The following is a 15,593-nucleotide window of genomic DNA, read 5'->3' on the forward strand; positions in this document are numbered from 1 at the left end:
TTTGAAACATCTCATTGAGATAAAACAGTAGTAGATTACATGGCAAGAGTAAAGATTAGGGAAGAACAGTTTGGCTTTTATTTGTGTCCTTGGTGAAATAAAAATCTATAACTTGATAAAAACTGTCAGCACATAAGTTTGTTTTTAAAGATTTTTTTTTTTATGTGGACCATTTTTAAAGTATTTCTTGAATTAGTTACAATATTGCTTCTGTTTTATGTTTTGGGGGTTTTTTTGGCCATGAAGCATGTGGGATCTTAGCTCCCCAACCAGGGATTGAACCCACACCCCCGGCACTGGAAGGCAGAGTCCTAACCACTGGACCGCCTGGGAAGTCGGAGCACATAAGTTTTTTTCTCAGTGTGAAGTCGAGAGCATCAAACACTTGGAAATTCTAGTGTTGTTATGGGTGTTCATATCAAGTCAGAATGTTTATTTTTAAAATGGGTTGGAAATAGGAATCCCAAGAAAATTTCTTTGAATATTTTCTTCCTTAATTCATTAAGCTATTTAGTCTTTGACCTTTATAGTCTTTACTATGATGTGAATTATTACAATTACATATGTGTTACTGGTAGAGTTCAGGCATTAGTATGTGTTTTTGTGTCTTGGGTTTTTTTTTGTTGTTGTTATTTTAAAATAATTACTGATTCACATGAGGTTGCAAGGAGAGTACAGAGAGGTTCCCCACCCAGTTTTCCCTAAATGACTACATCTTAACATAATTATAGTACAATACCAAAACCAGGTATATGACATTGGTAAATGTGTGTGTATAGATTTACGTTATTTTATCATGTTCGTGGAACCGTTTTTACACCTGATTTTGGCTGACCTTGATTTATTTCCTGGTTGGAAAAGTTGCGAACACTCTCAACATCAGTATGTTTGGGGGCAGTGGGTGGGATATACTAAGTTGGTTCTGTTCCCTTAATTGTGTATTGTTCTACGTCAATCCAAGAAGTCTTTCCAGGTCCAAAATTTTATTTTTGGTTTTAATCAAAGATGACCACACATTTCTAGATGACTTCTAATAGCAGCATGCACTCTGGACCTGTTTTTTCCAGTTTTCTTCAGCCTTCTGTATCCCTGTCCTTCAGTACTTCTTACTCATTGTTAGAAACGTACTGACTCCTGTCTACTCGTGGGCCAGTACAACACTTTTTATTTCTTGACGCTTTGTGGTATGATTTATATGTGGCAGGCTAAGATACCCATTATTGCTCTTCCTTTTGGGAGTTTTAAATTTTTGGTTCTTATTTGCTTTTTCATATGAACTTTAGAATCCTTTTATTTACTTCCAGATCAGGTTAAAATCTTAAACTTAGGAAGATCAACATCTTTATGACATTAAGTATTCTTATCCAGGACATAGTGTATCTTTAATTTTGTTCAAGTCTGCTTCTGTGTTGTTTATGATTGCTTTAAAGTTTTTCTCATGTAAGTTAGCATATTTCTCAATAAGTTTGTTCTTTGGTATTTTATCTTTTGCTATCATTGTAAATGCCTTCCTGTCTTTCATTATATCTTTAAATTGGTATCTATGAAAGCTCTTAATTAGTATTAATTAATTTTATGAATGATATTTTCTAATAATTGAAGCATTCCTGTGTTCTTAGGATTTGGAAGAATTGTATATAATTATTTTAATGAGCTCTTTTAATTTGCTGATGTTTTATTTAGGATTTTTTTCTAACTCAACATATAATGAAGTTAGTCTTTAAGTTTGTATGTGTGCATTTTTGCATTTTTTGTTAGGTTTTGATATCAGTATACTTCATAAAAATAATTTAGAAATGTTCCTTTTTTTAATGCCTTGGAGTATTTACATTCTTTCTTACGTGATCTTTAAAGATTTGGCACAACTTAGAACAACTTTGTGAAGCCATCTGGGAAACTATGCAAATAAATCTGAAAACCTGAATAAAATGGAAATTTCTAAGAAAGCGTAACTTAGCAAAATTGATCCCATCTTTTCATCTTTGTTCCATAGTTAAATAGAGAGATAGAGAGAGAGAGTTGATCATAGTCCTTTTATCCAGGTTTGCTCAGTCATCTCTTAGATGGCTGATAGTTCATTTAGAACAGCACTGTCCCAAGAGAAATATAATATGTGCCACACAGAATTTAAAATTATTTAGTAGCTATATTTTAAAAAGTAAAAAGAAGTAAGTGAAATTAGTTTGAATAATATTTTATTTAATCCATTATATCCAAAATATTTCAAGTATAATCAATATATACTAATAAGAAATGTTAAATTCTCTTCTTCATATAAAGTCTTTGAAATCAGGTATGCATTTTCCCACTTTGAGCAGATCTCAGTTTAGACTAGTCACATTTTAAATGCTCAGTAGCTATATATGGTAATAACTACCATAACAGACAGTGCATATTCTAGAATGGGGTTGACAAACTTTTTCTATAAAGTCCCAGATAGTAAATATTTAAATTTTGCAAGCCATATGGTTTCAGTCACAGCTACTCAACCCTGCTGTTATAGCACAAAGCAGTCGTAGACAATACATAAATGAGTACAACTGTGTTCTATAAAACTTTACTATGGGCACTGTTATATGAATTTTGTATAATTTTCATTTGTTACAAATTATTATTTTCAACCATTTTAGAATGTTTATTCTTAGCTAATTCATACAAAAATAGGTAGCAGGCTAGAACTTGGCCCATGGACTGGGCCAGAAAGAGGTATAGATACAATACATTTTATGTTTTAAAATATAGAGCCACACTCAAAAGGGGGAGAGAGAGAGAGAGAGAGAGAGAAAAGAAAACGTGGGGTTGTTTTGATGGCTGGGGAATTTCTGTAGGATAGGAAATGGAGAGGTGATCCATAGGAGTAAACTGGAAATAAATCTATGAGGCCTGTAGCGGGCTGCAAGAGGGATAAATAAGCAGAAGGCCTGCACAGTGCCAGGATTGGGGTTGGAGGGTTAGACCCCCAAGTCACTAATAAAGACTTGGTTTGGAGACTTCACCTTATGGTGTGTAGTTAGCAATTGGGATGAGTAAGTGTAAGAGAATCTCATATAAGATAGTATCTAAAACAGAAATTACAGTGCAAACAAGAAAGAGCAGTCAGAAGGCAGTCATATAACATACAGTAGAATTTACACCCAAGATGTAGAAATAAGAGAACTTTAAAGTTCTGAAAAGAACTTTAAAATGTTTATTTAGAATATTAAGAGATCAAGGACTTAAGTCATCAAAGATCGGAGGTCTTGAAACAACAAAATGATGTGAAAACAGACCATTTCAGAACCTTGTAAAAAAAAAAAAAAAAAAGACATAGGTGGGTTTCATAATTAACTAGCTATCACCTAGGAGGAAATGAACCAGAAGATAAAACTTATGAACACTGAAATATAGCACGTAGTAATCAGGATGTGGGGTGGAGTAGGGAGTAACTAAATCAGTTCAAGGTGTATGTAAAGAAAACTGTAAACTTTTTCTGAAGGCTTAAATAAATGGGGACACATGCCCTTTGGGGGAAACTCATTACTGTAAAGAGGTCAATTCTCCTTAAATTAAGTTGTGAATTTAATATATTGATTGGAATCCCAACAGGATTTTTTTTTTGTTTTGAACTTGAAAGTTTGCTTTTGATGTTTATCTCAGAAAAGTGAAACCGGAAAATTAATAGAACACTAAAATGAGAGGTGGACGTACTCAACCATATTTCAAAACAATTATTATCCACAGTGATTAAAACGGTGTGGCACTGGCCTAGAAATATACAAGTCGATCAGTAAACAAGAACACTCTGAAATGGGTGTGTGTATGTTTGGGGTGCAGTGGTGGGGTAATTTTAACCTTGACATTGCAAACTAATTATAAAAGAATATCTTTGGAGAATAAGTTGGAGATAATCGGGTCATATTCCTGATGAATTAAAAATTTTAATGAGAAAAAATAAAGGTATAAAAGATTTGATATGTTTTTTCTCTTTGATAGCCAAAGAACTATAGATTAAAACCAAAAAATTTGAATGCTTTATTTTACTTCTGATGTTGACAACTTTTAAAAAGTTTGATAATATCCTATTTCAGCGGGAGTGTAAGTGGTATTCTCATATACTTATGGTAGTAATGTAAATTGGTACCACTTTCCTGGAGGGTAATCTGGAAATGTGGATCAAGAAATTATATATATTTGTCCATTTACGTGAATTTTCATGAGGATATGATGATGCTGTATTATACTTAAAGAATAATAGCACTATTTATAGCAAAAATTGTGACTCATCTAAATATATATCTGTAGTAGACTGGTTAAATCATGTTTCTTCTATGTAGTGGGATAGAAAACTATGAAGCTATTAAAAAAAATGAACTAGGGCATTCCCTGGCGGTCTAGTGGTTAGGACTCGTGCTTTCACTGCCAAGGGCTAGGGTTCCATCCCTGGTTGGGGAACTAAGATCGACAAGCCACGCAGCACCCCCGCCTCACCCCCACCCCCCACCCCCCCAAAATGAATTAGATAGGTATCTGTTGACATAGAAAGGGATCTGTGGTTAACTGGCAAGTGAAAAAAGCATATTAAAGTACCGTTATACCCTGTAATATAAAATGTATGAGTGTGTGTTTATAAATATAAAAATTTAGAAGGGTATACATTTATACATATGTGCATATGTAAACACAGATTCAAAAACATGTATATATACATGCAAACATATACATATTTATATGTACACAAACAAGCATACGGTTTGATGTCTAATCTGTTGCAAATATTTCTAAGTGAATCATGTGAGCTTAAACTAAGTTTTCTTCATTTTTTTTGGCAGAAGGTTCAATATATATCCGTTAGGTCACACTAATTCCTTGTTTTTCAAATATTTGAAACCTTCCTGCTTTTTATCTGCTTTGTAATATAAATATGGAGAGAGCTATGTTAAAATCATGTCTAAAATTGAAAAAAAAAGTTTTAGAAGGCTATAAACCACCTGCCAGTAAAGGTTACATGAGGACTTTGGCTTTCCACGTTATATACTTAAATAGTATCTCATTTTTTAAAAGCAATCTTTTTTAATCATAAAAATATAGAATATAAAATTAGGCCCTGACTTTTCAATTTGTAGTTATAGGAGTAGAACATGGATATCAATACATCTTTATTCTTGTCATAAAGATAATCACAGTAGAGGAACCAGAAGTAAATCTTGAAACCTTCGACCTAGGACATAGCTAAGAATGCAACTTGGAGCAAATGATTTTTTAAATAGTGCAAGGATTTTGTTGAACCCTCTGTTTAATTCTTATTTTTTTTTTTTTTTACTAAAAGCAGATTTTTCAAATGGCCATGCTATGCCTGGGCTTGAAATCAGTATTGTAGCTTGTGGCCAGTATTTCTTAAAATTAAGTAATTTAGAAATCAATGAAGAGGAAAATTAAATAGAGTGCATTGGAACCTCATAAGGATAAATATCTTTTTGAGATTTTTGTTTGTGGCATGTGTGTGTATATGGACACTAGGGAAATGTATTTTACATTGTGGGTTACAGTCACAAAATGTGAAAGCCACTATAATATAGTTAAAATTAGGTTTCTGAATCTTGATTTTAAGACCTGGATTTTAAGATAAATGTACCTTTTGAATACTTTTTAAAAAATTGTTTTATGTCCACCTGCTTTATGCCCATATCTCCCCACCATCATCTTTTAACTTGAACCTTTTTGAGCTCCTTTAACTTTAAACACATTCTCTTTAATTATTTCCCTACCTTGTACTTGTCACAGTTAGTTTCCAGAAGAGGAAACTCTCGCAGTACATTTTCAAAGTGATTTTTTAGTACCTTATGATAAAAGGTCTACATACTGATTCCTGCTCAATACCAGCGGTTTTCTTCTTTCTTTAATAAGTACCGCAAATGAATATTTTAAAATCTTTCTTAGCCTTAACCAAATCTATATTGGCATATATTAGACTCAGAAGTGGGTTTACGCTCCTGCTTAAAACTCTTCATTGTTTTATTTTCAGGATAAAGTCCAAACTACTTAGCATGACCCAGGAAACTCTTCATGAGTCTTCATTCTGATTATAACTCCAGTTTTATCTTATACACTACAGCCCCACTCCATCCTACCAAAAGCTTCTTGGATACCCCTACTTTCTGTGCTCATATAGCACTTACACTATATTCTAATTGCCAACTTACTTGTTTGTTTTTCTCACTAGATGGAGTGATTTGTGGGTGTAGATCATATCTGTCTCTCTCAGTGTTGAATCCCTAGCTCACAGTATGGCTTAATAAGGATTGAATGAAAAACCACTATTGAACAATAGCAATTCTAGCTCTAAACATTTATTGTGTGTATATGCTAGTACTATACAGTCATGTATATTTAATTCTAACAAAAATCACTGGTGATAAACCAGTTTCATAAACAAAGAACCCCAGAGTCAGGTTGTATTACATGCCCAAGGTCACTTAGTTAATAAGAATTAGAATCATTATACACCCTCTCCTCCCCCACCAACCCTAATTTCAGAAGAAATGTTTTTTTTTTTAACCTGATGAAGAAAATCATACATATTTTTTTATTTATTATTTCTCCCCCTTTAAAATACAGCTGGTGTATTCTCAGCAGGCCTTGCTCCAGCTGCATTTGTGCCAAATCCATATATTATTAGTGCTGCTCCTCCAGGGACTGACCCGTATACTGCAGCAGGATTGGCTGCAGCAGCAACATTAGCAGGTAACTTACTGTTCATACTTGTTGCTTGTTATGGATTTAGTTTTAATTTGGGGATAAGCTTTATTTTTGTCTATTTGGGCAATTTGAAGTTTCTAGGAGAAAACTGAAACATTTATCCAGAATGAACTGAAGTTTCCAGAGAGTTAGTTTATTTTTCGACTGTAATGCTACAGGAGAAAACCTAAGTCGGATAACTCGTTTCCTCCTGTACATAGTTGTTTTACATTTTAGTTTTATAGTCTCAGAAATCTTACATTAGCAGCCACAAATCTTTATTCTTGTGACTGATCCCATTACCCACAGAGACAGTGCAAATAAAGTTACTTCTCAGAAAATAAACTGGGGGTAGCTGCTATAAATACCCAGGTCAGGGATAGTACAAGGTAAAGAGGTTCAGTGATCTTAAGAGAATGAGTATCTAAAAAGTAAAGTTAAATTAGCAATGTTAAAATGTGCAGGCAAGCTGAGGGACAAAAAGGTGGGATTGAGGTGGAAAGAACTTATTAAGTGTCAAAGCCTGATAACCACCACTCAAAATCTGAAGTAAAAACCAAAAGTACACAATGTCACATGTCAGTTGTATGACAGTAAAGCTGGGAAAAAAAATTTTTTAAACCAAACTGTATTTATGTCTTATTTAAGTAAGGGAGAGTTGTGTACCGGTTAGGCACAGTCTTACTGAGCAGAGTGATTTGCTGATCTTCTATAGGATTTGGGGGGAAGGTTGTTTTATGTTGAGTTAGTTACAGAGACAGGAATGAATTTGTCTTAAGCATGATTTATGTTGGTTACCAAGGCAGGAAGAGGGAGATGTCAACCATAGAAGTGTGTTCCTTGGGTTGAGTCTGTTGATTGGCTAACTTTTCATAACTTTAAGCTGTCACTGATAAGTTCACTGAATTATCACTGATCAATTAATTTTAAATCCACTTCTGGTAGTTATTTATTATTGTGACTGCAGAACAGTTAGTCTTTTCATAGGCGTTTTTTTTATACTCAGGACTTTAAGACCTGAAAAAAATGTTAATTTCAAATTCTTGTTTGATATCTTAGCAGACTGAAACTAACCTGTCACATTCAGTAGATTTGGTATAGATCTGCATGTGATTCCATAAAGATGTGAGCTTTCCTGGTACTATTTAACTGGATGTTAGTATGTAAAGTGCTAGTATATCATACATACATAAAATCATTAATCTATGGAACTGAAGGAAGCAACTTTAAGAGGTCATTAGTTTTGAGATAAGGATTCCTGGCATTCTGAACTTACTTAGGCTTTCTAAGATCAGCACTGTTCAGTAGAAATAGAACGTGAGCCAGATAATGTAACTTAGATTTTTCTAGTAACCACATTATAAAAGTAAACCACAGATGAAATTAATTTCAGTATGTTTGATTTAGCTCAGTATATCATGTAATCAATATTTTTTAAATTATTAATAGATATTTTATTTATTTTTAATGCTAAGTCTTCAAAATCCTGTGTGTATTACATACTTACAGCACATCTTAATTCAGGCTCTCCAGCTTTTAATTGTTTAGCCACAGATGAGTTCCGGCTACTTTTGGACAGAGAGGTTCTAGATGGATGTCTGATTCTTTTGTTTTGTTTTGACAGTGTATCCTTTCTTCATAAATCCTTTTCTATATTTTAAGAGTCTTCATTGTAGATTGTGCTTAAACTATCTTTAGAAATATATTTTACCTTTAAACTGTTCAAAGCTTTTCATTTTAGTGATTGAGTCAGTTACACTGGGCTTTATTTTCTTCCAAAACAAAGTGAAACCAAGAGTTTGACTTTCTAAAGTATACACATTAGATATACTAAAATCATATCAGTGGAATTTAGGGACATGTATCAGTCAGGAAACATGACATCGTAATCATTAGTTTAATGGCAGGGCTTATTGTGTGATACTATTTACTGTCCAGAAATGAAATTTTATCTTGAATAAAGTAGAATAGAGCAAGAATTCATTCTGTTTTTCCTGGTTTGCTTTTTTATGTCTATGTCCATGATTATATTTCATAGTTCTTTCTTAACTTACTAGTTCCATCTTCCTAACCATAAAGACACTGATGTTTCATTTGTTTTTACGTGATTTTCAATTGTTTTGTGAGAATTGTAACTAATTCTGTTTCAGATATGAAGAATATTTTAAAATTCACAGTTTACAATTAAAATACAGTTGTAGCAAGCTTAGTACCAACATTTTCCTTAGTTTTATGTTATAGATTACAAATTAAAAGCCAAAAATGTTTTGTTTTCAATTTTAAAAATTCCTTTTTAAAGAAAATGCTGAGTTGAGTATAGGAAATCTTATAGTTCTATGGTGTTTAATGTTCCTATTTGCCAGTATCAAATGCATAAACTAGCATTCAATAATAGGTGTTGAAGAGATGGTTCAGTGTCCTGTCAGTTCATTGGTCTTCTTGAGTTTAGTTCACATCTTTTCATTAAGACGACTGCTGTCACCTCTGAATACTTTCTTTTTTAATAATCCATACCTCAGTGAGACTTTCTAGTAAAACTGGGAAAAAGAGAAAAGGGAAGACAGTTGTATGTGGGTAGAGGATTGTAAGGACATCTGCTCTAAGTCTTATGCACTGTCCCTTTTTTATGGTCTAATGGTAACTAACCTTATTTATCTATAAAATGTAGTGACTTTTTTTATTTTTTTTGGGGGGGTGGGATGTGGGGTTTAGGTCCGGCAGTGGTTCCACCTCAGTATTATGGTGTTCCGTGGGGGGTGTATCCAGCCAATTTATTTCAGCAGCAGGCTGCAGCTGCGGCAAACAACACAGCAAATCAGCAAGCAGCATCACAAGCTCAGCCTGGACAGCAACAGGTATAGGCCCGCCTTCATTAAATACTACCTGAAGAGTCTTGGAAATTTCATGAGCTCCCTGCATTCAAGATCTGTGTTTTTTTATTTTCCCCAATATGTAGCACAGTACTTATCATATAGTTGGCATACAAATATTGATTATGTGGTTTTTTTCTCCAGTAGTCATATATATGAACTTAAAGATCTGGTTGTATTCCACTTCAACATTTCTATTATTGAAACTGTCTTGAAATCTCTAGCAGTTTTAAATTTTCTTTTCATCACTTCTTAAAGTGTGCTCATAATGTTTCTGTCAAAGTAATTGTCATTCATTTTCTTCTGGGTATTTAAATTGCTATTTTAAATATTAACTTAATATATTTCTGACCAGAAAAAGGAGATTACTGGGTACTTTGTTTTTAAGCGAGGAAAGATGAAATATTTTCACTAAAGGTTAGATTTCTTAAAACAGAAAATGTTTATTTTTAAGGTTTTTTTTTTAAATTTCAGCCACTTTTCTGGAACTATTTTTATAAATAAATGTAAAAGAAAAATTCTGATAAAAATTCCAGAATTCTGTTTGTCAAATTTATCTTTTTTTTTTTTTTTCGGTACGCGGTCCTCTCACTGTTGTGGCCTCTCCCGTTGCGGAGCACAGGCTCCGGACGCGCAGGCTCAGCGGCCATGGTTCACAGGCCTAGCCGCTCCGCGGCATGTGGAATCTTCCCGGACCGGGGCACAAACCCGTGTCCCCTGCATCGGCAGGTGGACTCTCAACCACTGTGCCACCAGGGAAACCCCAAATTTATCATATTTATACCAAAGAAGCAACTTAATGACAAGTATAGTGTTACTTGGCAGTTGAATTTTCTTTTAAACTATATTGATATTCTGTTAAAGCTGTCCTTTAGCTCAGTCCTTGTAGATTATACCACAGCACCATTTAATAAATTCTTTTTAAATCTGTGTCTTCTTTGGGCAGATAAAAATATCACATTGCCTAAACATCACATATACCTGTGCGTGATGCTTACTTACACGGATGGATTTAAGATGAATCTCCCTTGTCCTGAATTGTTTAAGTATTTACCTTTGTGAAATTAATGTGTATCATGCTTGTGTATATATTCACTACAACAACTATGTATTACGAAGCAGTTTGACCAGCCTTAAGAGTTTTCACATTTTTTGATGAAATCTTTTGTTCCTTTTTTAACCCTAAGGTTTTACAGTAAAAAGCAGCTTTTTACTCACTTTAATTAAAGCTTCTGAATTCTGAAAACTTGGTTCGATTTGAAGTTTTCACTCTGCACCACAATCTCGTACCAGACTAATTGAATAATTATACTTAATTTAGAGTTTTCAGTCTTAGAAAATAATAAAATTTAAACTTTTGTCTTCATGTAAGATTTTGCCATTCCCTTCTCACCGCCCAAATATCTGTCTCTCATTTTAATACTACTTTGGTAGGTTAAAGAGCACAAATACTAGAAATAATTGTTCCTGAAGACCCTCTACCATGTTGCTTAATAGATTATGTTTTTGGTGTTACGTTATTTGTATTTTTTTATGGTAAACTGACATTTCATTGAATGTAAATATGTTCAAAGAATATCCAAAGGCTATCTGTGATATATACAGAGTTGTCTGAGATAAATTTGTTATTTTATAATTTCGTTTTTAAGGAAATTGTTTGTCCTTTGTAGGTTCTTCGTGCTGGAGCAGGTCAGCGCCCTCTTACTCCCAATCAGGGCCAGCAAGGGCAGCAAGCTGAATCACTTGCAGCAGCAAATCCAACTTTGGCTTTTGGTCAGGGTCTTGCTACCGGCATGCCAGGTATATAGTTGGTTAATTGTGGAAATTTGAATAGACTTAAAATGTTAAATGTAGATTCTCACACTGAGGAGTGAGAAAAATCAAGAAATGTCTTTAAATCTTGCCTACCCTGCAATGCATTATTTACAGCTCAGGTGCCAATAGTTGAAATCAGTATTGCTTGCGAGACAATGACAGGGATGGCAAATATGTGTTAGAATTCTCAAAAACCTTTTTTTCTTAAGTCTGTTTATGGTGTAAATCAAAGCGTCTTTCCAGTGGAGTGTAGCCCAGAATTCTTTTTTTTTTTTTTTAAGATGTTGGGGGTAGGAGTTTATTTATAAATGTATTTATTTTTGCTGTGTTGGGTCTTCGTTTCTGTGCGAGGGCTTTTTCTAGTTGTGGCAAACGGGGGCCACTCTTCATCGCAGTGCGCGGGCCTCTCACTATCGCAGCCTCTCTTGTTGCGGAGCACAGGCTCCAGACACGCAGGCTCAGTAGTTGTGGCTCACGGGCCTAGTTGCTCCGCAGCATGTGGGATCCTCCCAGACCAGGGCTCGAACCCGTGTCCCCTCCATTAGCAGGCAGATTCTCAACCACTGCGCCACGAGGGAAGCCCTCAGCCCAGAATTCTTAATGCAGTGCTTTAAGAAATAAAACCATTAGGTGGTATGTCAAACAAAACCTATTTGCCATTTCTGCCTTACAAGGATAGTTAGTCATTTAATTAATTAATGTTGAAAAGTGTACAGCTAACATTTTCCACTTAGAACATTGCTCAGTCTTGTTTAGCACATTTATATAGTATTTTAACCTGTTGGTTTTTATAACCTAATGGCATCAGCATTTACTAAAGTTTTCTGCCTGTTGCCACAGTACAACTTTTAGAAAAGGCCAACAAAGTACATTTTTTGTGAAGTAAATTTGTGAAACTAAATACAAAATTAGTACTTTAATATTAAACAGTGGAAGATGGAAGGAAGGTATTTTTCTTAAGCTAATGAAGCAGCACTTGTTATGTTTGGTTCTTTTGAATTTTATTTTATTTTATTTTTATACAGCAGGTTCTTATTAGTTATCTATTAGCACTTGTTATGTTTTTAAAGGCTACATTTGAATGTCCGTAGATAATGCATCACTTCCCATTCTATTCCTTCATTTCTCTTCATTCCTAAAGACTCACTTTCAAGCATGCCATTTTTTCACTTTCGGTATATGAGTAGTTACTCCTTCAGCTGTAGATTACAGCTAACCCTTGAACAACCATGGGTTTGAACTGCGTGGGTCCACTTACATGTGGATCTTTTTCAATAAATATGTACTATAGTACTACACAATCTGTGGTTGTTTCAATCCTGCGGGTGCAAAGTATTGGATATGGAGGGTTAACTGTAAAGTTATTTGCAGATTTTCAGTTGCACAGAGGGTTGGTGCCCCAAGCCCTGCATTGTTTAAGAGTCAACTATACTGATTAATGAAATACGTGTTCCAGTTTTCATTAATTGTACTGTAGATAGATTTTCTATTCAGATCATTTAGGAGATGTGTTTAATGCATTGGAAACGATCCTGACTTACATGATTGAGGAGTTTTTTTTACATGCTGCTAAATATTTCTGTATATTATTTTGAGGAGTTCTGTATCAATTACATTCATTCTGTTCTCTCTGAAATTCTAAGGTCTGAGTTTATCATCTTGTTTAGCCTACTGAATGAAAAAAAGGATGTTAATATTGCTGTCCCTGGAGTACAAATGATAATAGAATGGGGGCATTCTCATTATTTTCCTTTTTTACCCCAGCTGTATACTTGCTTCATGGAAGCTGCTCTCCCAGAGCTGCTGTAGATTAGAGACCCTGGCAAAAGCAGCCCTTAGTGAAATGGACTGTGAAGCAGAAGTTGTAGGCATGTGGAGAGACATGGAACAGGGCTAAAACAACTGAGCTGGGAGTTTATGAAAGCCACTGCTAAGACCATTCTGGGTTCCTCTTGGGTTTTAGCTATAAATAGAAAAGGGAGAAGAGTCATGAAGTACAACAGTCCTGTCTTACTAGATTCTAAATAGGATTTTGATTTAAGAGAATGCTTCTGACCTGTGTTTATTTGCTTCTCCCTTTAACTTATTGCTTATTGTTTTAGACTTTTGGTGCTGGGCCTATTACCCATTTCTTATAAATGCCTTTGCTCCTCTTCCTCATATTCACCTCATGTTCTTATTTACTAAAAACATCAAGGTATTTTGCTATTAATTTTATCAGCTTTGGTCTTCTCAAAATTTAGTTTTATGTTCACTTCTTTCCATTCTATAAGAAAGCTCTTTATTGCTTTTTTTGTTTTGTTTTGTTCATCAGTGAACTCTATCTTGGTACTCCTAAAAGAAAACCACTTTTTACACGATATTTGTCTAAAAACCATTGACTGTCTTCGGAGTGATGAGAAAATTAAAAGCAATTAAATTTAGGGAAAAAAACCAAATTATTTTACCTAACCTTCTAAGCCACAACATTTAGTCCCTTTACAACTGTAAAATGTAAAAATCATTTTCACAAAAAGGGCTTTACTAGAAATAATATTTGTGTGCCTAAGTGACTTGTTGACTGTTCATATGATTCCCTCATTGTAAAACTTTTCTCTAATACCTTCTATACTTTATTCTGCCCAGGACTATGATGAAATAATTCTCCCTTATTCAAATAGTTACATAGATATAAAGTTTTATGTGTTATATCTTTATATGGTTTAAAGATATAAAGCTAATACAAAAGCTTGCTTAGAAAATTGTTTATTTCTTCAAATCTCATGCAGTCCTTAGCTTTTCCACCTTCTGTCCTTCACTTCTCATCCATCAAATCCCTGTTCCTTGTACTGTATTGATTATAGACTTTCAATCCTTCTGCTTGATTATATATGCCATCATTGTTTTTTAGTCTTGTATTTTCAGTCTTTCTCCCTCTGCCACCTCCTTTTCTATAACCACGATGCTAGTCTGCCTCTTCATCCTAAAAAGCTTTATCTCTCTTGTGCTCCCCTCTTATACTACCTTTCAGAATTTACATTCTACCCCACACTTCTTTTAAGCCCCGCCTCCACGATTCCTTTTCATACGTAGCTCTAATGTAACTCAGTGCCAAAGTATGACTTCCTCTCCTCCATCCTTACTTTTCTCAATTCTTTGTTGTATTACACAACTTTGTTGTATGTCCAACTTTCTGCAGCTCCTCTCCACTACATTTGTGTGATATTTTACTCTCCTGGCTCTCCCATCTTGCTCATTGCTTTTTGTCAGTCTCCCTTTCCTCTGTATATCACTTAAATGTAAAAGACTTTCTGGCTTTAGTGACTAGATGCTTTGGAGTCAGATCTGCCATATTGCTCTGCCAATTAATTGTGTGACCTTGGCCATGTTACTTTCCTCTTTGAACCTTAGTTTCAATATTGGAAAAACAGAGATACTTTATATTTTTTCTGTGGAAGAGTCTTAACTACTTTCATCTTTTCACCTGTCTTTCCTATACCAGTAAACCAGTGAGTTTACGTCTGCATCTTGGATTCTTTTCTGAACACTTAACACATTTCTACATTTGTACAAGATGTTACCGTGTATATGTTCCTGCCACTCCTTAAACTGAAAATGTCCAAAAATGAACTCACCTCTCCCAAATTTGCTTATCTTATTGTTTACCCTATTTCACTATTAACCCCGCTATCCCCTTGAGCTAGAAATTTTTGGCTTCATTCTCAGAGTCATCTTTAACTCTTGGTTTTCTTTTGTGCTCCACATTCAGTGACTTGCCAGTTGTTGTTTATTCTCTCATGTTCACTTCTTTTCATCTCTGCTATTCTTGTTCAGCTTCTCCTATATCCTCCCACTAACTCTGTCTGCCTCCAATCTCTTCTGTTTATTCCATCTTTTTATTCTCCCCTCAGTTACCTTTCAAAAATACAGGTTAGTTCATACCATTCTGCTTCTTAACATTTTCATTAATATAGCTCCAAACTATTGATACCTTTTAACCTAATCAGTACTGTCCTGGTCCTATGCTTTAACACACTAGACCACATACTGTTCCACAAATATCCTTTTATGCCTTTAGCCCTAGCTAATACTTTTAGTTTAGAATACACTTCTATAAATTTTAAGCAAAATTGGGATATATACTTTTACATTTTCCTTTTTAAAGCCTTGCTTTATACTTTGTGATTAACTTTCCTTCTCATCGTTTAATATGAT

General features: G+C 34.4%; 1 protein-coding gene across 11 annotated transcripts in view; it reads left to right on the forward strand.

The window, feature by feature from the left end:
• Positions 1-15,593, forward strand: part of PUM2 (pumilio RNA binding family member 2) — a 92,577-nt gene that overhangs the window by 37,029 nt on the left and 39,955 nt on the right. For all 11 annotated transcript variants that reach the window (XM_067703617.1, XM_067703618.1, XM_067703616.1 and 8 more), the window contains 3 exons: positions 6,595-6,720; positions 9,427-9,569; positions 11,255-11,384. In XM_067703617.1, the coding sequence (XP_067559718.1) occupies positions 6,595-6,720; positions 9,427-9,569; positions 11,255-11,384 (399 nt within the window). The remainder of the gene's footprint in view (positions 1-6,594; positions 6,721-9,426; positions 9,570-11,254; positions 11,385-15,593) is intronic.

Source organism: Pseudorca crassidens, chromosome 14, assembly GCF_039906515.1.
Source record: "Pseudorca crassidens isolate mPseCra1 chromosome 14, mPseCra1.hap1, whole genome shotgun sequence".
Taxonomy (NCBI): Eukaryota; Metazoa; Chordata; class Mammalia; order Artiodactyla; family Delphinidae; genus Pseudorca; species Pseudorca crassidens.